Below are 21,035 nucleotides of genomic sequence, written 5' to 3'. Positions count from 1 at the left end.
TGGTGGATAGTTTGGTCCGCAGGAACGAATGCGTTGGAAAAGACTGTTTTCTTTTCTCGGTTCCATCTATTATTATGGATCTTTAGGTCTCAAGATGGAGTTTATTTCGAACAAAACAAACAAAAACAAATGCAAGTGTATAATAATTTTATATCTTCGTGGTCATCGCCTTCAGAAAAACACATTCTCACGAAAAGAAATACATTATTATTATTATTACATCCGCTATTAATATAGAATTCTTTTCAAAATCATGACATATGAATTAGTTCGGTTAGACATACTTAAGTATACATGTAACTTGAGCAATAATGAATATGAAACATGTTAGTTACATAGACATCGATGCCTAATAAAAACCCAAAATGTTCACTTTATATTTGGAAGAATAACTTACTCATTTTACGAATCAATCAGTTGTCGTATCTTTATAATTTGTATTGGCCTTCCAATACCTTCCATTGCCAATCGACCCCATTCTCTTGTTACCTAGTTGATTAGCCTCTAAAGTTGGACAAGAAACTCCAAGGTCGCATCCAATCCCCGTCTACCCGATGATCATGCTTGATTCATCGATGACTGACTTCAACTGGCACGCCCCTTTTCAAGGGGCATTAAGAATTTCTCTCCTACGAATGCCAAATGCTAAAGAAAAAAAATTTGAAAATTATTGTTTTGGAAAAAAAAAGCTATAGAAAATAAATAAATTGGAAAACAATTAGGTGCATTGGGTTTCATGCGTTGCTACATCTTAGCTATTAAATTTCATGGATTTTAATAAAGGGCCCACGTAATTCAAGTAAGCCGTGTTTCAAATGTGTTTTTAATTATGAGGTCCTTAAGTATGCCATAAAATTAAGAATACAATTGAAAAACATCGCGATAAGAAAATACATCATTGTATAAATATATAGTGTATAAATACATCAAGTAAAATCATTAGATAATACAGTTACACGCACACAATGAACACATAGATATACCTAAATAAATTGAAAAATTATAAGATGCATCACATTCAATTTCAATTTTAGTATCACATGATCTCGGGGATGCAGTGTACCAAGCTTAATCTCATTGTTTTGCACTAAATACGACATTGAATCAATGCAAGCTGATCATCGATGTTTTAATGTTTGCGATGAGTGAACATGAACTTGACAAGGAACCGAAACGTGCACTTCACGACATTGAAGATTTGAAAGATTGGACAGAAATTAAGTGCTATGGGATTTAAAATACACAAGATTCGTCAAGGGACTGTGTTTACTTTCCAATAACTATCTTTCACTTTGAGAAATTAAAAGTTAGTTGCCTCGTAGATCGAAACCAAAAGTAAACTACAAAGTTGCTAATGAGGATAGTCCAGTCTCTTTTTGTTTTTAATAATTCATTGATTGGTAAACTATACATACGCACACATATATACTTATACATATGAAATAAAATTTTGTGGCTCATGCAATTCAGCTTTTATTAATGTGTAAAATTCAACCTTTTTGAAATACACAAATCAAAATATGCAGATCCCTGCATAATTTTCATTAATTTTTAAAATTGAAAACATGTTTTTCTATGGCAGTTTGGAAAAAAAGAGAGTATGATTTACTATTTCAAGGAAATCCAAACAATGTCTTGCCTCGAATTAATGGTTTTTACCATCCCGCATTCACTTGTATTTGAACTTATGGGTTAGCTAATCAAAATTTTTTTTGGCGCGTCAATCTATGATATTTCGAGCCAAACTTTATGCATGAATCAAGATTATTTTTCCGATCCGATCAAGACTAATATGAATAATCGGCGATAAATTTAGAGGATATAAACTGCTTTTACATTTGTATTTCAGAAAAGGGTTAATGCCATGAAAAAACCCAAAATCGATACATCCGTGACAAATTTACCCTCAGTTTGTTTTCGCTAAATTTTACTGTTAAATTACTTTGTTAAATTATACGCGGCAGTTGACTGATGTACTAGTTTTATGCTTTATCTTCCGTTTGTCACGGGTATACCATTTTTTATTTTTTATGGTATTAAATCTTATTTAACGGAAATTAACAGAGGGTAAATTTATCACAAATGTACCAGTTTGCAGTTTTTAATGATCAAAAAATTAATTTAGGGTAAATTTGTCACAGAGATACCAGTTTGGGGTTTTTTATTATAAAAAAATTAATTTGAAGTAAAATTGTCACAGATGTATTAATTTGAAATTTTTTCTTGATATTAACCCTATTAAAAAAATCAAGGAAGGTCAAGTCGAGTTTCAAAAATGGTATCCGATAGAATTGAATTGAGTCGATCCACAAACCAAACCAAGATCAGCGGGCAAAAAACCAAAAATAAAAAAAGAAAGGCAAAACGAGTCACGGGGGATTTTACGGATGACTCGATTTTCTAACTCACGTCACGTGATGTCCCGACGGGAAAGCGACGACCGACACGTGGCGGTTGGAAATGGCGGGAAAGCGGGGCAGAGAGAGAGAGGGCCGAAAGCGACATTAATTGTGACGTGACCGCTCCACTCATTCTCTCTCTCCTTTGTCGGGGCGCGCGTGACGCACGCCCGACGCGCACGTTAGCGGATTGCACCCTTTTGTCCGGTCCAGCTGGCGGTTCAGCGGAAGGCGGGCCGGGTTGATGTGGCCAACCGGGCCCGATAGGGTGTTCTCATGGGCTTTGGCCCGGCCCAATCAAACGGTGTGCGCCATGGCCGCGATTGGCGCCTTTACCATCAGACTCCATCAATAGGCGCAGCTAAGCCAGACGTAGTAGACCAGGAAGTCCTTATTCAGGCCCGCGGCGCCCACGATTAATAAATTTAGGGTCAATTTATTTCGCGAAAAATGAATGACTATTTTTTAAAAACATTTATCAGGGTCATTTGATTAAAATACGAAAAAAAACTCAAAAAGTATTTTTTGCTATTTGGTAAGGACTCGAGCTCGAGCGCCGAGGATCCGTGTACGGCCTCTGTGGATCCGAGCCCGAGGGTCGGGACCAGAGGTCGAGTGTTGGGGACCCAAGCACGGCCTTTATGGACTAGGGCTCGGGTGCCGGAGCATGAGGTACGGGCACCGGGGGTTCGGGCCCGACCTCGATGGACCTGGGAGTGGGTGCCGGGGACCCAGGCCCCAAGACCGGACCTGGGCGCCGGAGACCTGATCCTGGATGTTGCGACTCGGGAACCAACGTTGGGATTTTTTGTGCCCAAGTATAGAGTTTCGGGTGTAAACGCGTTTTTCGATTCATTTAAAGAGGAAATCATTATCCCGAATTTAAGCTTTGGTAGGAAAATATTTTCCGTTAACTAAAAAAAAACATTCCGTTGACTCATTTTTTGAAAACGGGATTAAAATGATGAAAACAAAACAAGTCATTAAGCTAATAGGGTAAGAATCTTGATTCAATGCCCTCTCCATGCAAAATTATTCACGTCGTGTCCTAAGTACTACGTATCGAATCAGTAACACAAAAACCTTTCCAAATCATCCCAGCTGCCCAAAGCTCAATCGACATCGAAACGAAGATTCACGAAAATGACAAACCCTTTATTGTCGCGATGTAAAAATAGCGGACGCATTTGTAAGAAATTAAATATTAATCCCTCTTTTATTTAATAGCTTAAACTTTTAGAATAATTGACAGTGATCTCACAAAATTTCACAGCATTGAGTCGTGTTGGTGTTGGAATTGTGAACTCGGTGCCATCTCTTGTAACATGGTCCAATGCCTCGTTGACATGCATGAGGTTTGACTCGATGCGTGCATTAAAAGTGATATATTATCACCCCAACTTTTTGAAATTGCATCCGATGATTAGACACGAGTCGTGCTTGGAACGATTTCTTGATTCATCGCGAGCTTTTGGTCTTCGAGAAATACCAAGATAAAATATCTTCATGTTGGCCCTTCGATGCTACCATGGCAACATTTCGATAGCCCATAGGGAGAAGGGGTGTCAAAAATCGAACCGAAACCAAAGATATTTTGATAAATGACATTTTGTGCATGTTAATTGGTCAAATTGAAGGCTTGCTATGCCATCGCCCATTTAGAGATATTTGTATGTTTCATATGGTTTCGCTTGAGTATAAGTAGAATCACGAAGTCGCCGACAAAAGAAAAAGAATTATGGTGCATTTAGGGAAAATACCATAAAAAATCTCAAACTATGCCGCTTGTGACAAATTTACTTTGAATTTTTTTTGTAACACGAAAAACTCCAAACTATGGCACTTGTGACAAAGTTACCATAAACTTTTTTTTGTGACAGGAAAAATCCCAAACTATACCACTTATGACATACTTATCTCACAATACTTTGATCCATGGACATTTTCGTCTTTTTCCTTTTTCTGTTTTTTTTTTTTTTTTTTCTTTTCTTCTCTCTTCCCTCCGTCGGCCATGGTGGAGGGAAGCCGGTGAGGGCGGCCCTCGCCGGCGCTGGGGTTGGGCGAGGGCTGCCCTCGCCCGCCTAGGCAAGGGCGACCCTTGCCGGCGTTGGGTGAGAGTCACCCTCGCCAAATCTGGTGTCGGGCGAGGGCGACTCTCGCCCGACGCCGGCGAGGGTCGCCCTCTCTAGATTCGGCGAGGGCAGCCCTCGCCCAACCCCACGCCGGCGAGGATCGCCCTTGCTGGCTTCCCTCCGCCATGGCCGGCGGAGAGAAGAGAGAAGAATGGAAAAAAAAAAACAGGAAAAGGAAAAAGACGAAAATGCTCATTGACCAAAGTATTGTGGGGTAAATGTGTAATAAGTGGCATAATTTGGAGTTTTTTGTGTCACAAAAAAAAGTTTAAGGTAGATTTATCACAAGTGACATAGTTTGGGGTTCTTCGTGTCACAAAAAAAGCTCAGGATAAATTTATCACAAGTGACATAGTTTGAGGTTTTTGGTAGTATTTTCCTATGCGTTTATTGTACGGAAAACTTATAATTTGGAATATTTTTCGAAAAATAATTTGTCATATCGTTTAGAAGAATTAGTCAATGAAAACTATTTTCATTATTAACATCAATTTATACCAAAGTATCTTCATGGATAATTAATATATTTTTCATTCATTCATTTTTGTGAGCGTTATGACCAATTATTTTTTAGAAAATATTTTTAAAATTTTAAATTTTTCGTGAAATAAGCACATCATGAAATAACAGACATAGCACGAACCAAAAGGGATCGAGGTCAATATGCACATAGTGGCAAGCACGCCGGTTTCGAAATGTTACTCCAATTTCACAGCATAGGACAAGGTCCTGCAACTCCACTTGGGCATTTTAAGGTATTAAAAAATTTCCATCTAATTTTCAGTATTTGATTATTTTTCATTATACCAAGTCAAGTTCTTTTTTTTTTGGTCGAAATTATACCAAGTTAATTTCAAATGCTAGGATTATTGATATTCCAAATTTTTTTGCTTTTTCGATAGTAATTTTTCTTTTTTTCTTTTTCACTCTCGTCATGTTTGTGTGTTTCTTTTTGGCAAGTATAAACAATTGTAAGTTGACGTATTATAATACCGGTGATCACATTAAATCTTGCGTGAGTGTATTTTGAATTTTGGATCTCTCGCGTGCTAATATTTCCATTTAAATTTAGTTCCCAACAAATTGTTTTTATAAAAGAGCCTCATTTAATTTTTTTTTTAACCATATCTCTGATCGACGAGTTCCGAGCATGAACATTGCCCACGTGTAACTATTTATCAACTTTGCACGTAGCTGATGTCATAATATTCAAACAATAGAGGTATGATAAGAGGCCGCCCTTTAAAGAATATCGTTTTTCCTACACAACTTTAAACATATTTTTTCCTTTTTGCGTACATGTTTAACCTTTTAGTAGCTATCAAAGAAAAAAAAAAGGCCACTTAATTATGTTGACATAATTGCGAATTATAATGACCTTATCCACTAACGATGGAGTACTTTTTTTAATACTTTTATGACATGAATAATCTTTTTTTCAAAAAAAAAAGAGCACACCCATTGCGTACTCAAAAAATAGTGAAAAAATTTAAATCAATAAAGTACATTATCATATTTAGGGAAAATACCATCAAAAACTCAAAATTATGTCATTTGTGATAAATTTACCCTGAACTTTTTTTTTGTGACACGAAAAACCCCAGACTATACCACTTGTGACACATTTACCTCATAATACTTTGGCCTATGGGTATTTTTGTCATTTTCCTTTTTCTATTTTTTTTCTTTTTTCTATTTTTTTTCCTTTTTTTTTCTTTTCTTCTCTCTTCCCTCCGCCGGCCATGGCGGAGGAAGCCGGCGAGGGCTGCGATTTTTTCATGAAAGTTTGAAGGTGAAGACTTAAAGTTGCTATTGGATTTATTTTATCAACTAAACAGATAAATAAATCCCCTTTTTCAATTTCTCTTTCGCCCAAAGTAAATCCATTATTAATTTAAATTCACGATAAAGGAAAATATTTTTCTAGAAATCATTTTTCGGAAAAATAATTAATTTTCATTATAAGTTTAAATTTAAAGCATCGCAAAATAAAAAATAAAAACAAGAAAAAGAAAGAAAGAGAGAATAATACCAACAAACATCACTGGTCTTGTAAAAGCGACAAGAGAAACAGAAACCAGACACACAACGGCATAAGCATCGTCCGTTGCGTTACTTCTCCGTCCTTCTTTACTCGAAACGAACCACGCAACAGAGAGCGTCGCATCTTCATCTTCATTTCCATCTTCTCGCTCCTGCTTCGCTAGATTCTCCAGAAAAAACACCCCAGAACCTGATCATGGACTCGTGTTCAATGATGGGTAAGCCCTGTTCTTGAATTTGCCGCCAATGTTTACACGTCCGCCTGCTTATTTTTTGTTGAAGATGCCGGGTTGATGGTCACGCGAGTTCTGATTCGAAAGCACGTCCTGAACGAGCTGGAGCGTGTAAAAATTCCAGTCTCTGAGCTCTTCTGATTGAGTTTGTTGAATTTTCGAGTTGGAATTTTCGGATGAAGGACCGAACTTTACTTCTTGGTTGTTAATATGGTGATCGTAGCTCAAATTCTGGGTCGTTCCTGTTGGACTGGATATAGTCAAATACTACCCTTTCCGGCGAGAAAACGAACCAATGAGGCTTTTCTGATTTCATTGTTCTTTTGGTTTTTTCTTTTTAATGAAACTGTTGATATTTTTCTCAAGTAATTAGACATCACTTCGACTCAGTTGCTTCTTATTGAAATCCATGAAGAAAGGAGATGCGATGAACGTATGCGGTGAAACATGCAAGATTAAATTGATTAAATACAGTTGTCGGTGGCGGAAATGTGGTTTTTGAAATGTGTCTAAATTCGTCATTGAGAAGTTATTAGAGGTTTTCATGTCTGTGACTGGAAATGACTTGTTTGACATGTTTTGCTAAATGCTAGATATCGAGGAAGACATTCGTGGGTTGCAACTTCACTCAGCAGGTAGCAATAGGAAGGCTTGTAATCATCGATTCTTAATAGTGTTTTACCACTTCTTTTTTTCCTCCAGAATATGAATTTCAGAATGCTTTGTGCTCTAAATGTCTTGGTTGAACTATTTTGGTTTTTCTCTTTGGATGTGTCCATTCTTGGCAGAAGAGTATAATGGGGTTGGTCATCCCGAAGATCCAAAGCTTGAAGAAATGGAGATGGTTGATGAAAAAGAGGAAGGTTGGTGATAAAATTGAATTGGTCTTAATATGATGGCAATGACAATCAATGGTTATTGTATGTGTAGGTATGAATTTTGGCGAGAGAGTCTTGCAGGATTTAGCTTTCTCCTTTTCTTTGATAGTTTTCGCTTTTTTCTGGTTGCTTGTTCGAATCTGAGAGCTTGCAATCAATCATTCAATATTTCTTTATTAATAAGTGATAAATTGATTGAGAAGTTAAGTTAGGAAGTGAAGTGATGGGGAGCAATTTTGAAGATTGGCTAACTGACAGACTCTTTGCATTGAGTTTTTTTAAGGGTAGTCCATTTACATAGCTCAGGTGTATCTGAAGAAGTTTTACTTGTTTTCTTCCTTCTTCTTCTTGTATTGCCATGAAAACATTAAAATTTAGGTTCTCTTGTGGACGGTTGATGGTATGTAAGAAACCTTGGAATCGCATGAACTGTGGAGGATTTGATTCTTTCAAGACCACCTACTAGTCGCTTTCATGAGATTCCTGTTACATCTCAATATCGTATTCCTACTTTTGACATTCACATGAGCTCAGGCAACTGTACTGCTTGGAAAAGTGCTCAGTTCTATCCAGGCAGTGGACGGCATGATTGTCTTGAGACTTTCATGGGGCTCATCATTTCCAAAGGCCACACAACTTTTGCTTGGGCTTTGGAGTCAGATACTTCGTTGCAAAACAACTTTGCGCTGTCAATTACTTTGGTCGTTCATATAGCTTGATCAATTGCTAGCTCACCTGCCTTGATGAAACTGGAAGAGTGAATCATATTAATCTATATTGTAGCACACCCAGAAAGGTTCTCTCTTGAGTGAATCTGTCATTCAGCCTGTCGTTAGTCACAATACCCTCCTCTAGTTGTTCTCTGATCCTTTACTTTCTTTGCTCATGAATATAAGAATCTTGTTTCTTAGAGAGCTTCCCTTAATTTGTTGATTGAAGATCTCTGATACATTTGCTTATGAGCTGTTTATTAATACTTTTGACATATTTAAAATTTGGCAACTAGTGAACTTCGCTAAAGGAATTTACCTGTCGGTTTTTGCAGGTGCCCAAGATGAGATCCTAAAAACCTCCCAACAGATCCAGGCTGACCCAAGAGGTGCTATTTTGTTTCCTTTTTGAACCTAAAGTCAGTTATGGTTGCTACGTGCGTAACTTCTCTTAAATCATATTTGGAATTTGGGATTTGTAGGGAATGATGATGAAGCATCTGCTGTTGAGCATGTTGATGTGCAGGATGAAATGGAAGAAGATATGAAGCGGCATTTGAATGTTGTTTTCATCGGTCATGTTGGTAAGTTGCACTGCTTTTCCATTTGGTTCATCAGTATGGATGTCTGAGTCAAATTTATGCCTCTGTCAACTGTTGGATCCCAGCAGTTGAAAGTGCCATTACTTATTCCCTTATTTGCTTGTGATTTGTGAGTCTTTAGCTTAATCTCTGATGCATGAAGAGTTAAGGTTGCTATTTTTCTGCAAGCAATTGATTGCCTATATCTTGGTTCTCTTTTGTCCTTTGGAAGAGAATCACAATGCGTTAATATTTTCTTATTATAGTTCGATCAGAAAGACTGAATATCATACAAACAGTTGAAAGGGTTTAAGATTTTCACATGATTTCTGTTAGATGCTTTGTGCTATTCAGTGTTTGCAACTTGCAAGTTGCAACCCATTTGTTTAACCCTGTTTGATCTAGTTAGCTATTGATTCTGGGTTACAGATGCTGGAAAATCAACGACAGGTGGCCAGATTCTCTTTCTTAGTGGACAGGTTGATGATCGTACCATCCAAAAGTACGAGAAAGAAGCGAAGGACAGGAGTAGAGAAAGCTGGTCAGGCTTTTCCTTTGGTTTTTTGCCCTGATAATTTGTTGGTTACACTGCCATCATATGCAGGTTTTAATATGTATTAACAAGCACAGAGATCGCTGTAGATTGCTTCATTTATTACTCTTTTGATCATCTTTATGATAGGTACATGGCTTACATTATGGACACTAATGAAGAAGAGAGGGTTAAGGTACTAGGCAGCTCTTGTAATTCCTTTCGAAATTCTGTTTGATTCCTTTCCCTGAAGCATGTACGCGTGGTGCCCCAGATACTGGAGCAGGTTCCTTGACAGTAAATTGTAATTTAACAAATTAAAATCATTTTAAATTGACGCAGGGTAAAACAGTTGAGGTTGGGAGAGCACAATTTGAGACTGAAACAACTCGTTTCACCATATTAGATGCACCGGTGAGCTATTTATTTTTACCCTTTGGTTCCTTAAACTACTTGGGCTTGGTTAATTATGCATCCTCAGAGCACCACAGCAGGTTTATCCTGAACTGCTACGTGTTCTAATCTTATAGGATCAACTTGTGTCTCTTGTTCCATTATTACCTTTGTGTGAATTCTGTGCTATTTGATTTTTCTGTTTTTCTTGTTAAGATAATAGTTTCTAACCAAAATTCTTGAGTATTAATGACATGCTCCTCTCTCTCTCTCTCTATTGTTGGGGGGATTCTCCAGGGTCACAAAAGTTATGTCCCTAATATGATAAGTGGGGCATTCCAAGCAGATATAGGCGTACTGGTAAGGAACGGGAACAATGTGTTTCTTTCTCTGGTTTCTTTTAAGTTTTCACACTATAGCTCCTTGTTCCAAACCCAACTCTCCCAGGTAATATCTGCTAGAAAGGGGGAATTTGAGACCGGATACGAGAAAGGTGGACAAACCCGTGAACATGTCCAGCTAGCTAAAACCTTGGGTGTCTCTAAGCTGCTCGTTGTTGTAAATAAAATGGATGATCACACTGTAAATTGGTCTAAAGAAAGGTCTCTCTCTCTCTCTCTCTCTCTCTCTCTCTCTCTCTTCTCTATCCCTGTCTCCCCTCCAAACACCTGCTGCCTTCTCCATGAGCACACATATCTTTCTTATATCGTTGTGGTTTGCTCTTGCTGGTGTCTATGTTTTTCAGGTATGATGAAATTGAATCAAAGATGATGCCTTTTCTAAAGTCTTCAGGCTATAACGTGAAGAAAGGTACCATTTCTTTCTAGTTTGGGCAGTAATATTCCTAGGTTTTTGCTGTATCTGTCGCCAACTTGCCTTACTTTTTTTTTGTCATTGCAGATGTTCTATTTCTACCGATATCTGGTCTCGTTGGTTCAAACATAAAAACAGGAGTTGACAAAAGCTTATGTTCGTGGTGGAATGGACCGTGCCTCTTTGAAGCTCTTGATGCTGTTGAGGTTCCTCCACGTGATCCTAAGGGTCCTTTCAGGTATTGCCTAACATCAAATGATCTCCTTGATTACTTTCTTAGCTTCTTGATTATTGCTGCTCAGTCAATCGTAGGGGCACAATCAAGTTGAGTTGAGTCCACATAGTTTACCACTCAACGTCAGGTCTCAAAGTGTCAAGACTTTTATGCTTGATGCATGCTTAATTGACCTTGATTTTTGAGCTTTCATTGAGTGCGATTAAGTGAAATGCATGCTCAACCTTGCCTTGAGTAGGCTTGATTATCCAAATGATGGCCTCAAACATCAGTAGGGCTAGATGTCAAAATCAAGTCCTTTTTTTGTTTTTGGCAAGCCAACAAAGCAAGTTCATCACATTACTAAATCTTGTAAAGATCCAACTCTTATAGATAAAGTGTCATATTCTAACAAATCCTTTATTACATCAGGGAAAAATTTAAAGTAAGGCTATTGAAACCTAAGTGATTAAAAAAAGCCACTTAGACCGTGAATGTGCAACTTTATTCGCACTCCTGGGGCTCCAAAGGAACTTCCAGCCCCCATGTGAGTAAAGAAATTTTCGCAGGTCCAGTATACGCGTCAATGACTCCAGTCCAAGTGGCCTTTTAGGTCCACAACTGACTTTATAAAACTTGGCAGTTGCCTTCAAAAGACTACGTTGTTATGTCCTCAATCTCGTGCTAGACGACCAGCCCAGTAAGCTGCCTCAGTCTCTGCTTCAAGTGGCGAGGAGTAGCCATTACTAGTTACCCATGCTCCTAAAGGGTTACCTCTGTCATCCCTTGCAACCACCATCTCTGCTCAAAAAGTTAACACCCAATCTAAACAGAAAAATATAGTTATGCTACTAATAGTTGTTTCTGATAATATGATATGTATTACAGAAGCACATAAATTTAAAGGTTAATCCCACATTTATTCCTTTTACTTGTGTTATTTGTGCAATCCGGTCCTCAAAGTTTCAATTTGTGCAATCGAGTTCTCTAACTTGCATGTTTTGTGAAATGAAGTCATTTTGTCATAAAAACAATTAATTATCCTGATGTAGCAGCTTCCATGACAATTTTTAGCATTAGCAAAAAGAACTGTCTTTTGAGTTTTCAAAATTCCGTTTATTTGGAAAAACACAATCAAGCCAACACTTGTCGAACTGAGTGGCAGTCAACTGGTCAAGCTCAAGTAACTCACTAGTAGGTTGACTAGATAACACATGTGATTTATTACTTTTGTTACTATTCTTTCATACGAAGAGCACATGAACACAATCGAGCAAACACGCGTCAAACTGAGTGGCAGTCAACTGGTCAAGCTCGAGTAGCTCAACTAGTTAACACGTGGTTTATTACTTTTGTTACTATTCTTTAATATAAAGAGCATATGATGATGCTTTTTTTGGCATTGCCATATTTTTTCATTCTATGTTAGCTAACTTCAACATAGGCTGCTTGTTCTTGAGAATATCCTCTTAAATCAGACACTGATTTGATTACAATTTTATGTGCTTGGACCTCATTGATCATAAAGGTACCTTCTTATAGCATGCTAGCATGTTAAACCACATGCCTTTTCTCATCATCCTTTTTTGAAGAATATTCAAGTGAAAAAGCAGTCTGATGGTTGTAATTAGAATAACTACAGTGAAAGACGATGAATTCTGATACTGGGATGCGCGATACAAGTTCTAATATGCAGGTTGATTCTTAAAGCTTTTGATTACTCTAGCACATGCATGCATGCACTGCATACAAAACACAGGGGCACATGGGCTCAGGCTTGCAATGCACTGACTGACACAATCGAGCATGCATATGCACACGCTGTCATGCATGTATGCATGTAAACATTTATATGTCTGCTTCTGCACAATAAGTTATTCTCTTCTAATGAATCAAAGGATGAGCTTTGCCTTTACATTACAATGGATATTGCTGTTTCATATATGGTGGAAGACTTTCAATTGCCTATCTAGCTTGGATAAAGCATTTAGTCTCGTTTGTAGCGTCATGAAATGTGGTGCTTACCAATTATGGGTGCTATTGGGACTTAATTTGGTTGTGTGTTCTAGACTGTACTTCTTCTTCTTCTTCTTGTACTTGTTAAGTACTTCAGGCATTCGATGATGAATCTCTAACTTGTAGGATGCCTATCATTGACAAATTCAAGGAAATGGGAACTCTTGTTATGGGAAAAGTAGAATCAGGCAGCATACGTGAAGGTGATTATTTGGTTCTCATGCCAAATAAGGTAAATGATCTGCATAAGTTTAGCCGTAGTTTCCCAGTTTTTTGTTTATTGCAGGTTCCTTTGAGGATTCTATCATTGCTCTGCAGGCGTATGTGAAAGTGCTTGCTGTGTACCGAGATGATGATAAAGTTAGACGTGCCGGACCTGGTGAAAATGTCCGGGTTACACTGTATGGGATTGAAGAAAAGGACATATTGTCTGGATTTGTCTTGTCAAGTGTTGGTATGTATTTTTTTTTTCACTGTGCCTCTGTATCTTTCAAAGGAGAATTTATAGTGTTGTTTGTCCATTTTCTACTTGTAGTTCTTCTTCTAAGATAGGGTGCTTTATAGGAGTTGTTTTCATGATCTGGTACCTCCAATGACATTCGTTGTATTCTTCATTGCCCAGAGAAACCAATTGCTGCAGTCACTGAGTTTGTTGCCCAGCTGCAGATTCTTGAGCTGCTAGACAATGTACGCGGAACAAATTATTAGTCTTCTTCCATATTCGTATTGGCTGTACTTTGAGCATTTTTAGTTTTTTGATAAGTTAATTATGTGAATAATATCTCAAGTAGACAAATACTTCAGGCAATCTTTACAGCTGGTTATAAGGCCGTTCTACACATACATGCGGTTGTTGAGGAATGCGAGATCATTGAGCTGCTACAACAAATTGATCCAAAGACGAAAAAGCCATTAAAAAGGAATGTTCTATTTGTGAAGAATGGGGCTGTGGTCATTTGTCGCATTCAGGTTAGTTTCCACAGACCTAAGTGGTTTCTGACAGTGGAACGAACACTGAGGTTTCGAGGTTATCAGTGATCATCCTTTTGAATTGTTTGATGTCAAATGATGCTTTTTCAATTGCTGGAAGTCCCCCTTGTACTAGCACTTATCGTTGGTAATAACCCCCAGCACAGTAATGCTTTGTCAGTCTCAGTTAAGTTTTTGTCTATTGGATGTAGTCTTGTCAGCTCTTTTATGTTTATTGACGTGACCTTCATGTGGAAATGTTTCACCAGGTGGACAACTTGATATGTATTGAGAAGTTCTCTGATTTTGCACAGCTTGGGAGGTTCACTCTTCGTACTGAAGGTGAAGGATCGATGTTTATTGATATCTTTTCTGGTTTTCCAGAAGCTGTAATGACACATTGACCTATGGAATAGAAAAGAGTGTAGGCTCACCGTGTAAACCTCTTTTCTGCAGGCAAGACAGTGGCAGTCGGGAAGGTCATCGATTTACCTGTAATAGCAAGAGCTTGAACATTTTTGGGAATAGGTAAGAACTTTCCCTGCCACTGCCTTCTCTTTCATGACGGACCATTTTGCTTAGTCATCTATTGTGTTACTTTTCCATTCATTTATTATGCTGTTAAATTAGAAAGGTTAAATGAAGGTTTAAGTCTTTATTCTGTCCTTGAAGTTGCTTTTTGGTTGGAGGTTGCTAAGATTTTACTTTGATGCACGAATCTTTTAATACCAAGATCAGAACCTTCACCGTTGCTGTAAAAATTAGTTGACACTATGTTTCGTAGATTATCTCATAGATTGAGATTAATGAATTCTCTCATGCTTTTCTTCAGGCAACTGAGGGACCTGTGTAAACAATCTGAGTGGCAACTGCAAGAGTGAGTATCACTGTTGCATTGCCTGCAAGTGCATCTTGTTGGGCTGATCAGAAATGGAGAGGTATCTGTTGCCTGAGTGATGCACAGAGATTGCGTCTTTCCCAGAGTACTGATGCATCTGAGTGTTAAAGGGTATTAAGCCATATAGCTGATTCATACCATACCATATCTTAAACAAAATCAAATTGTTCTGTCCAAGTTCACCAAATATAGGTTTTCGTTTCATTTGGGTGGAATTTTGTGCTTCTGTCTCCTCTAGGAGTATTTTCCTATACAATTTTGCAGTAAATTGCGTATCCACTAATGTTGATAGACGGTGTTAATAAAATCTCTCTCTCTGGGCACATTTGCATGCACATGCACACCCATAGAATCTGAAAGAAATATCACCATGTTGTTCTACCATTGGCTAACAATGATTTATCATAACTACGGAAATTTTGCTTAAAATCTCTTACTTTGTGAGAGTGATAACTCTTTTCATGGTTGTAGAAGTTTATGGGGATCTCTGTCTTTATTTCACTTTTGGTTAAAGATTCATAGAGGAATGCATGCAAATTAATGAAATGGTAGAAAGATGCTCATGCTGCTTGAGATTACATAAGGCAAGAGTTTCACATTTATCACAATAATCAGTACAATTTTTGATCTTTGACTTATGCCTACCATATATCGAGGGAAAACAAATGCGACACGAGTGACAGTGATCACGAAAAACCTTTTCAAACATCGTCTAAGATATTGTGTGGGTATGTTGAGTAAGCACTTTACATTGCCGGAGTTCCACTCGAACGTTGTACTCGATAAACTTGAGCTTGTATTGAAGCTTAGGTCTGAGTACTTAATACGATATAAGGTTGGATTCTTTCGCGGGCGAACGGGGAGCGACAGGTTTTGGGGAAGCCTTCATAGAGATTCAGCCTCATCTCTCCTCTCCCGTAGATATTTTTATATCTCTATTTTATTGTTCTCGATTTTACATATACTTGGAGCAGCAAAATAGTTAATTAAAATAATATTCTAATCCTAATATTTAAGTATCTCACTTTTGCACTTTAACATGATCAAAACCCACGATTCAAGTGCTTTACATGCTGCAAGTTTAACAAGCATCTGGTTTTGAACTTTGAAGCTACATATTCTATTTCAACACATCGACAATCTGTAAGTCATAACTAATTTTATGACACCACACAAGAAATTCAATTTTTTTTCATTTGAGTACCAATTCAACCTTCACATCACACCTGCACTCTTGTTGAGGATACATCTGCACAAAAAGAACTTACCAATCTCAGTGACTCCAACGTTAGACTGGCAGAAGCAGGGGGAGGCAGTGAAGATGTTGGTTTTGTTTATTTAGAAGACTCATTACTAAGGGTTGTCAGACATTGGCACGTAGAGACTGCACATACATCGTATGCATTTAACTTTACAGGGCGTCCTCACAATTCTGTGAAAATGTGTGTTTCTACTTAAGTACCTTTTTTCCAGAGCCACCAAACTAAATTCTTGCTCAAAGATTGCCCGACCAAGGTAAAGCTCCTTCCTTAAATGAACTAATGACCCAGAGTTAGATGTCGTTGCCTAGAGATCTATACACCTTTTAACTAACCCATTCAACCTCTAGAAACTTACATAAGAAAGGATTATCCCAGGGATGATATCGAATTCACTAATAATCTCCCAAGAGAAAGCTGATTAAGGAAAAAAACATATTATTGCGCCATATCAGAAGGTTACGAGTATAAGAGTGGAAAACAGGGGAAAAATACGCGAGCAACACTTCGAGGGAAAACATCTCGCCTTCCCAGCTTATTGTCCAACTCCACTAATCTAAATGAAGGGTGTATTTTATGGTTTGTTCGCTGCTAAGGAACGCAAGTAGCTCAGGCTCGCAGTCATATAGTCAAGCAGCATATCTCTAGGTGGAACACATTCCTTAATCAGCGGGATTTCGCTGAAGTTTTGTGCCCATTCATGAAGGGATGGGAACCTCTCAGCATCATATATCTTCATGCCTCCAGCTTCTTCCAAGACGCCGAGGACAAACGGGATCCAACCGGCCACAAGATCCAAGTAGCCTATCTTCTCTCCCCCGAAGAACTTCTTCCCCTCGATCTGCTTCTCTAGATACGCGAAAGACTCTATTGCAGTCTCCACTGCTTTCTCCTTTTCCAGCCCATCTTCAGCACGACAGGCTCCCCAAGTGCCGAAGACACACTGTTCTCAGTGACACGAAGGGTGAAAAAAAGCAAGCTTGTCAAAAACATGCATGACATAAAGTCCTGTATCTCTCAAAGATGTGAATTATATATATCGGCGCCAGAAGAAAATATGACCTATAAAGACAATAAAATCCACGACTGTTAAGAGGATTTAATAACATCAACTCTTTTAATACATGGGCAGGAATCCCCTGGCAAAGCTGCCTCTATGGTTGATTTTTCTCCATCTGTTGAACTCGAGGGTTCGTTCTCTTTAGTGGACTTTCTCAGTTGCTAATATGATTTCATCAGAAAACCTTTTCATGGAGAAAAAAATCATGAGATTGCATTTTCCATTGTCTAAATTAGAATATCCCGATTACAAAGTGCTTCGTCCATATTACATGCAAAGTATACTTTGAACTTTCCCTAAAAAGCATCTAGTAAAACAATTGCTCTATCATAACTCATACTCATCAAAACGTGAACGAAACAACAGACACTGAATAAAGAACAAAAACTTGGGGAAAAAGTCAAAAGAGTCACCTTGTCATCAGCAAACTCAGCCCAGAAACGAGCTTGAGCTCTCTCATAAGGGTCTTTAGGCAACAGCGGATAATAATCACCTCCCTTCCACTTCTCATCGATGTACTCCAGAATCACCTTCGACTCTGCAATGGCGACCCCATCGTCCAAAAGCACCGGGATCTTCTTGTGCACTGGGTTCGACTTCAGAAGCAATTCGCTCTTCCCCTTCCGCAAGTCTTCAACAATGAGCTCGTACTCGAGGCCCTTCAGTTTTAGAGCCCACTCGACTCTTGTGCAGAACAAGCTCATCTTAGAGACGATGATCTTCAGCTTACCCATGATCGGGTTTTCCTGTTCTGAGCAGCGTGGTCGAGTTGGGATCTCTCGTATATAAACAAATACGAGATGGGTTCTTGAAAATGGCCACCATGCTTCGTCAAATGCAGCCAAGTTTGAATCCTGGGGCAGAGAATAGTGGCGGCCGTTGACGAGGACCGGGTGAAAGGCGAGGCCAAGAAGGAGAGAATGGGAATACAGTCATAAAAAGAAGGAAACGATATGCATCTCTCGTTCAACGACAGAAAAAACAGACAAACTTGTGACTTTTCGGGCAAGAAGCAGAATGGATTTGATTGGTTAATATACACAATTAGACTTCATTGCTTAGTATCTGCCCAGTTTGATTAATCTGTGGTCGCGGAGAAGTTTCTTGGAAGTTGCAGTTTGTCCTCAGCCTTGGGGGACTTGGGCCCATCTGTTGGGCTCTTAGTTGTAGGAGTCGAGATTTCTCAAACCTAGCCATTATGAACTTGAGCACAGGCACCGGGTACTTAGACCTAGGCTTCGGCGCCGATAACTAAGGCACGGGAGCCTGGTGCATGAGAACCTAGGCACATATATAAACAATACATGACATTATTTGAAACAACAATTCCTGGAAAAAAAAATTATCCATAGATCGACTTACCAGGAGATCAACCAAGAGGCGCGGATCGACTGAATCGAACAAATACACACAACCTCGCTCAATCGATTGCACTTGACACTACAAATGCAGAGCTAAAGGCGGGGGTAGGAGGAATTCTGGAGGCGGAGAGAGATGAGGAGCGAGGAGGCGGAGAAGAGAAAGGTGAAGGAGCGGGGCTTTCTTAGGAAGTGCATGAGACAAGGAGGAGAACATGTCAGGTCTCGTGCTAGGTCGGGTGAGAGAAAGGAAAGAGAAAATGATTTCCTTTTTTTTTTTTTGAGAAGAGAAAGTCATTTTCAGCTGTTTTGAATGTGCTTTTTCCATTAATTGAAAGTATTTTTCTTGACCAATCTGTCTTCCGTGCACCAAACTCCGGAAATTCGAGACAATTTTTTCCCGAAAATTGTTTTCCACAAAAAAAAACAAAGCCTAAGTCATATCACAATCGAAGATCCTTGCGTTTTGTCTTCGATTTCGATTTCAATTATATTTATCAAAAGTTGGGAAACTATTCTCAAGCCCAATTATCACAGCCTGGGCCAAAGAATCGCAAGTCATCTCATCGTTTACATGATGATGGCCATGGCCCAAACCCTGCAGGAACGGGCGCGTGCTCGTTGAAAAGACGAACATACCTCTGCGGGACCCCGTCATTTGCGACATCGACACTGATCCATAGACGTTGCGTTGCATCAAAGTTCTCTGATTTCGCACAGCTTGGGAGGTTCACTCTTCGTACTGAAGGTGAAGGATCGATGTTTATTGATATGTTTTCTGGTTTTCCAGAAGCTGTAATGGCACATTGACCTATGGAATAGAAAAGAGTGTAGGCTCACGGTGTAAACCTCTTTTCTGCAGGCAAGACAGTGGCAGTCGGGAACGTCATCGATTTACCTGTAATAGCAAGAGCTTGAACATTTTTGGGAATAGGTAAGAACTTTCCCTGCCACTGCCTTCTCTTTCATGACGGACCATTTTGCTTAGTCATCTATCGTGTTACTTTTCCATTCATTTATTATGCTGTTAAATTAGAAAGTTAAATGAAGGTTTAAGTCTTTATTCTGTCCTCGAAGTTGCTTTTTGGTTGGAGGTTGCTAAGATTTTACTTTGATGCACGAACCTTTTAATACCAAGATCAGAACCTTCACCGTTGCTGGGAAATATTGAAGACACATAAAAATTAGTTGACACTATGTTTCGTAGATTATCTCATAGATTGAGATTAATGAATTCTCTCATGCTTTTCTTCAGGCAACTGAGGGACCTGTGTAAACAATCTGAGTGGCAACTGCAAGAGTGAGTATCACTGTTGCACTGCCTGCAAGTGCATCTTGTTGGGCTGATCAGAAATGGAGAGGTATCTGTTGCCTGAGTGATGCACAGAGATTGCGTCTTTCCCAGAGTACTGATGCATCTGAGTGTTAAAGGGTATTAAGCCATATGGCTGATTCATACCATACCATATCTTAAACAAAATCAAATTGTTCTGTCAAAGTTCACCAAATATAGGTTTTCTTTTCATTTGGGTGGAATTTTGTGCTTCTGTCTCCTCTAGGAGTATTTTCCTATACAATTTTGCAGTAAATTGCGTATCCACTAATGTTGATAGACGGTGTTAATAAAATCTCTCTCTCTGGGCACATTTGCATGCACATGCACACCCATAGAATCTGAAAGAAATATCACCATGTTGTTCTACCATTGGCTAACAATGATTTATCATAACTACGGAAATTTTGCTTAAAATCTCTTACTTTGTGAGAGTGATAACTCTTTTCATGGTTGTAGAAGTTTATGGGGATCTTTGTCTTTATTTCACTTTTGGTTAAAGATTCATAGTGGAAAGCATGCAAATTAATGAAATGGTAGAAAGATGCTCCTGCTGCTTGAGATTACATAAGGCAAGAGTTTCACATTTATCACAATAATCAGTACAATTTTTGATCTTTGACTCATGCCTACCATATATCGAGGGAAAACAAATGCGACACGAGTGACAGTGATCACGAAAAACCTTTTCAAACATCGTCTAAGATATTGTGTGGGTATGTTGAGTAAGCACTTTACATTGCCGGAGTTCCACTCGAACGTTGTACTCGATAAACTTGAGCTTGTATTGAAGCTTAGGTCTGAGTACTTAATACGATATAAGGTTGGATTCTTTCGCGGGCGAACGGGGAGCGACAGGTTTTGGGGAAGCCCTGCATAGAGATTCAGCCTCATCTCTCCTCTCCCGTAGATATTTTTATATCTCTATTTTATTGTTCTCGATTTTACATATACTTGGAGCAGCAAAATAGTTAATTAAAATAATATTATAATCATAATATTTAAGTATCTCACTTGTGCACTTTAACATGATCAAAACCCTCGATTCAAGTGCTTTACATGCTGCAAGTTTAACAAGCACCTTGTTTTGAACTTTGAAGCTACATATTCTATTTCAACACATCGACAGTCTATAAGTCAAAACTAATTTTATGACACCACACAAGAAATTCAATTTTTTTTTTCATTTGAGTACCAATTCAACCTTCACATCA

General features: G+C 38.6%; 2 protein-coding genes and 1 long non-coding RNA gene across 8 annotated transcripts; 2 read left to right on the top strand and 1 right to left on the bottom strand.

Moving 5' to 3' along the window:
* Window positions 1–6,601: 6,601 nt before the first annotated feature.
* LOC115665764 (uncharacterized) lies at window positions 6,602–15,118 on the top strand. 6 transcript variants are annotated; one of them, XM_056314562.1, is made up of 19 exons: window positions 6,602–6,792; window positions 7,401–7,442; window positions 7,599–7,670; window positions 8,731–8,784; window positions 8,878–8,979; window positions 9,406–9,517; window positions 9,659–9,704; window positions 9,851–9,922; window positions 10,199–10,261; window positions 10,349–10,503; window positions 10,647–10,711; window positions 10,802–10,952; window positions 13,071–13,176; window positions 13,263–13,398; window positions 13,567–13,631; window positions 13,749–13,913; window positions 14,183–14,255; window positions 14,370–14,441; window positions 14,746–15,118. In XM_056314562.1, the coding sequence occupies exons 1-18, from the start codon at window positions 6,771–6,773 to the stop codon at window positions 14,423–14,425; spliced, it is 1,557 nt and encodes a 518-aa protein (XP_056170537.1). In that variant the 5' UTR covers window positions 6,602–6,770; the 3' UTR covers window positions 14,426–14,441; window positions 14,746–15,118. The 6 variants fall into 6 exon arrangements, with proteins under 6 accessions (XP_056170537.1, XP_056170536.1, XP_056170538.1 ...); XM_056314561.1 differs by having other exon boundaries at window positions 7,596–7,670; XM_056314563.1 differs by lacking the exon at window positions 7,599–7,670.
* Window positions 15,119–16,497: 1,379 nt separating this feature from the next.
* On the bottom strand, window positions 16,498–17,967 carry LOC115669255 (glutathione transferase GST 23-like). Its single transcript, XM_056314568.1, has 2 exons — window positions 17,544–17,967; window positions 16,498–17,013 (listed from the first exon to the last, which is right to left on the bottom strand). Exons 1-2 carry the CDS (start codon window positions 17,862–17,864, stop codon window positions 16,645–16,647), a joined length of 690 nt encoding a protein of 229 aa, XP_056170543.1. The 5' UTR covers window positions 17,865–17,967; the 3' UTR covers window positions 16,498–16,644.
* A 1,220-nt stretch (window positions 17,968–19,187) lies between these two features.
* LOC130138940 (uncharacterized) lies at window positions 19,188–20,228 on the top strand. The gene is made up of 3 exons (XR_008817197.1): window positions 19,188–19,236; window positions 19,351–19,422; window positions 19,744–20,228. It is a non-coding gene; the product is annotated as an uncharacterized LOC130138940 (long non-coding RNA).
* The last annotated feature ends 807 nt before the right edge of the window (window positions 20,229–21,035 follow it).

Source organism: Syzygium oleosum, unplaced genomic scaffold, assembly GCF_021117445.2.
Source record: "Syzygium oleosum isolate NSW1041296 unplaced genomic scaffold, Sole_v2.1 Sole_v2.09, whole genome shotgun sequence".
NCBI lineage: Eukaryota > Viridiplantae > Streptophyta > Magnoliopsida > Myrtales > Myrtaceae > Syzygium > Syzygium oleosum.
This window is presented reverse-complemented; position numbering and strand designations above follow the sequence as displayed.

Excerpts from the sequence above, each read along its gene's own strand:
- LOC115665764 (XM_056314561.1), top strand. The coding sequence starts at position 6,771 with ATGGACTCGTGTTCAATGATGG. Across the intron at positions 9,923-10,198 it reads TCACCATATTAGATGCACCG|GGTCACAAAAGTTATGTCCC; the intron begins GTGAGCTATTTA and ends GGGATTCTCCAG. Across the intron at positions 13,399-13,566 it reads ATTTGTCTTGTCAAGTGTTG|AGAAACCAATTGCTGCAGTC; the intron begins GTATGTATTTTT and ends TTCATTGCCCAG.
- LOC115669255 (XM_056314568.1), bottom strand. The coding sequence starts at position 17,864 with ATGGGTAAGCTGAAGATCATCGTCTCTAAGATGAGCTTGTTCTGCACA. Across the intron at positions 17,014-17,543 it reads CTGAGTTTGCTGATGACAAG|TGTGTCTTCGGCACTTGGGG; the intron begins GTGACTCTTTTG and ends CACTGAGAACAG.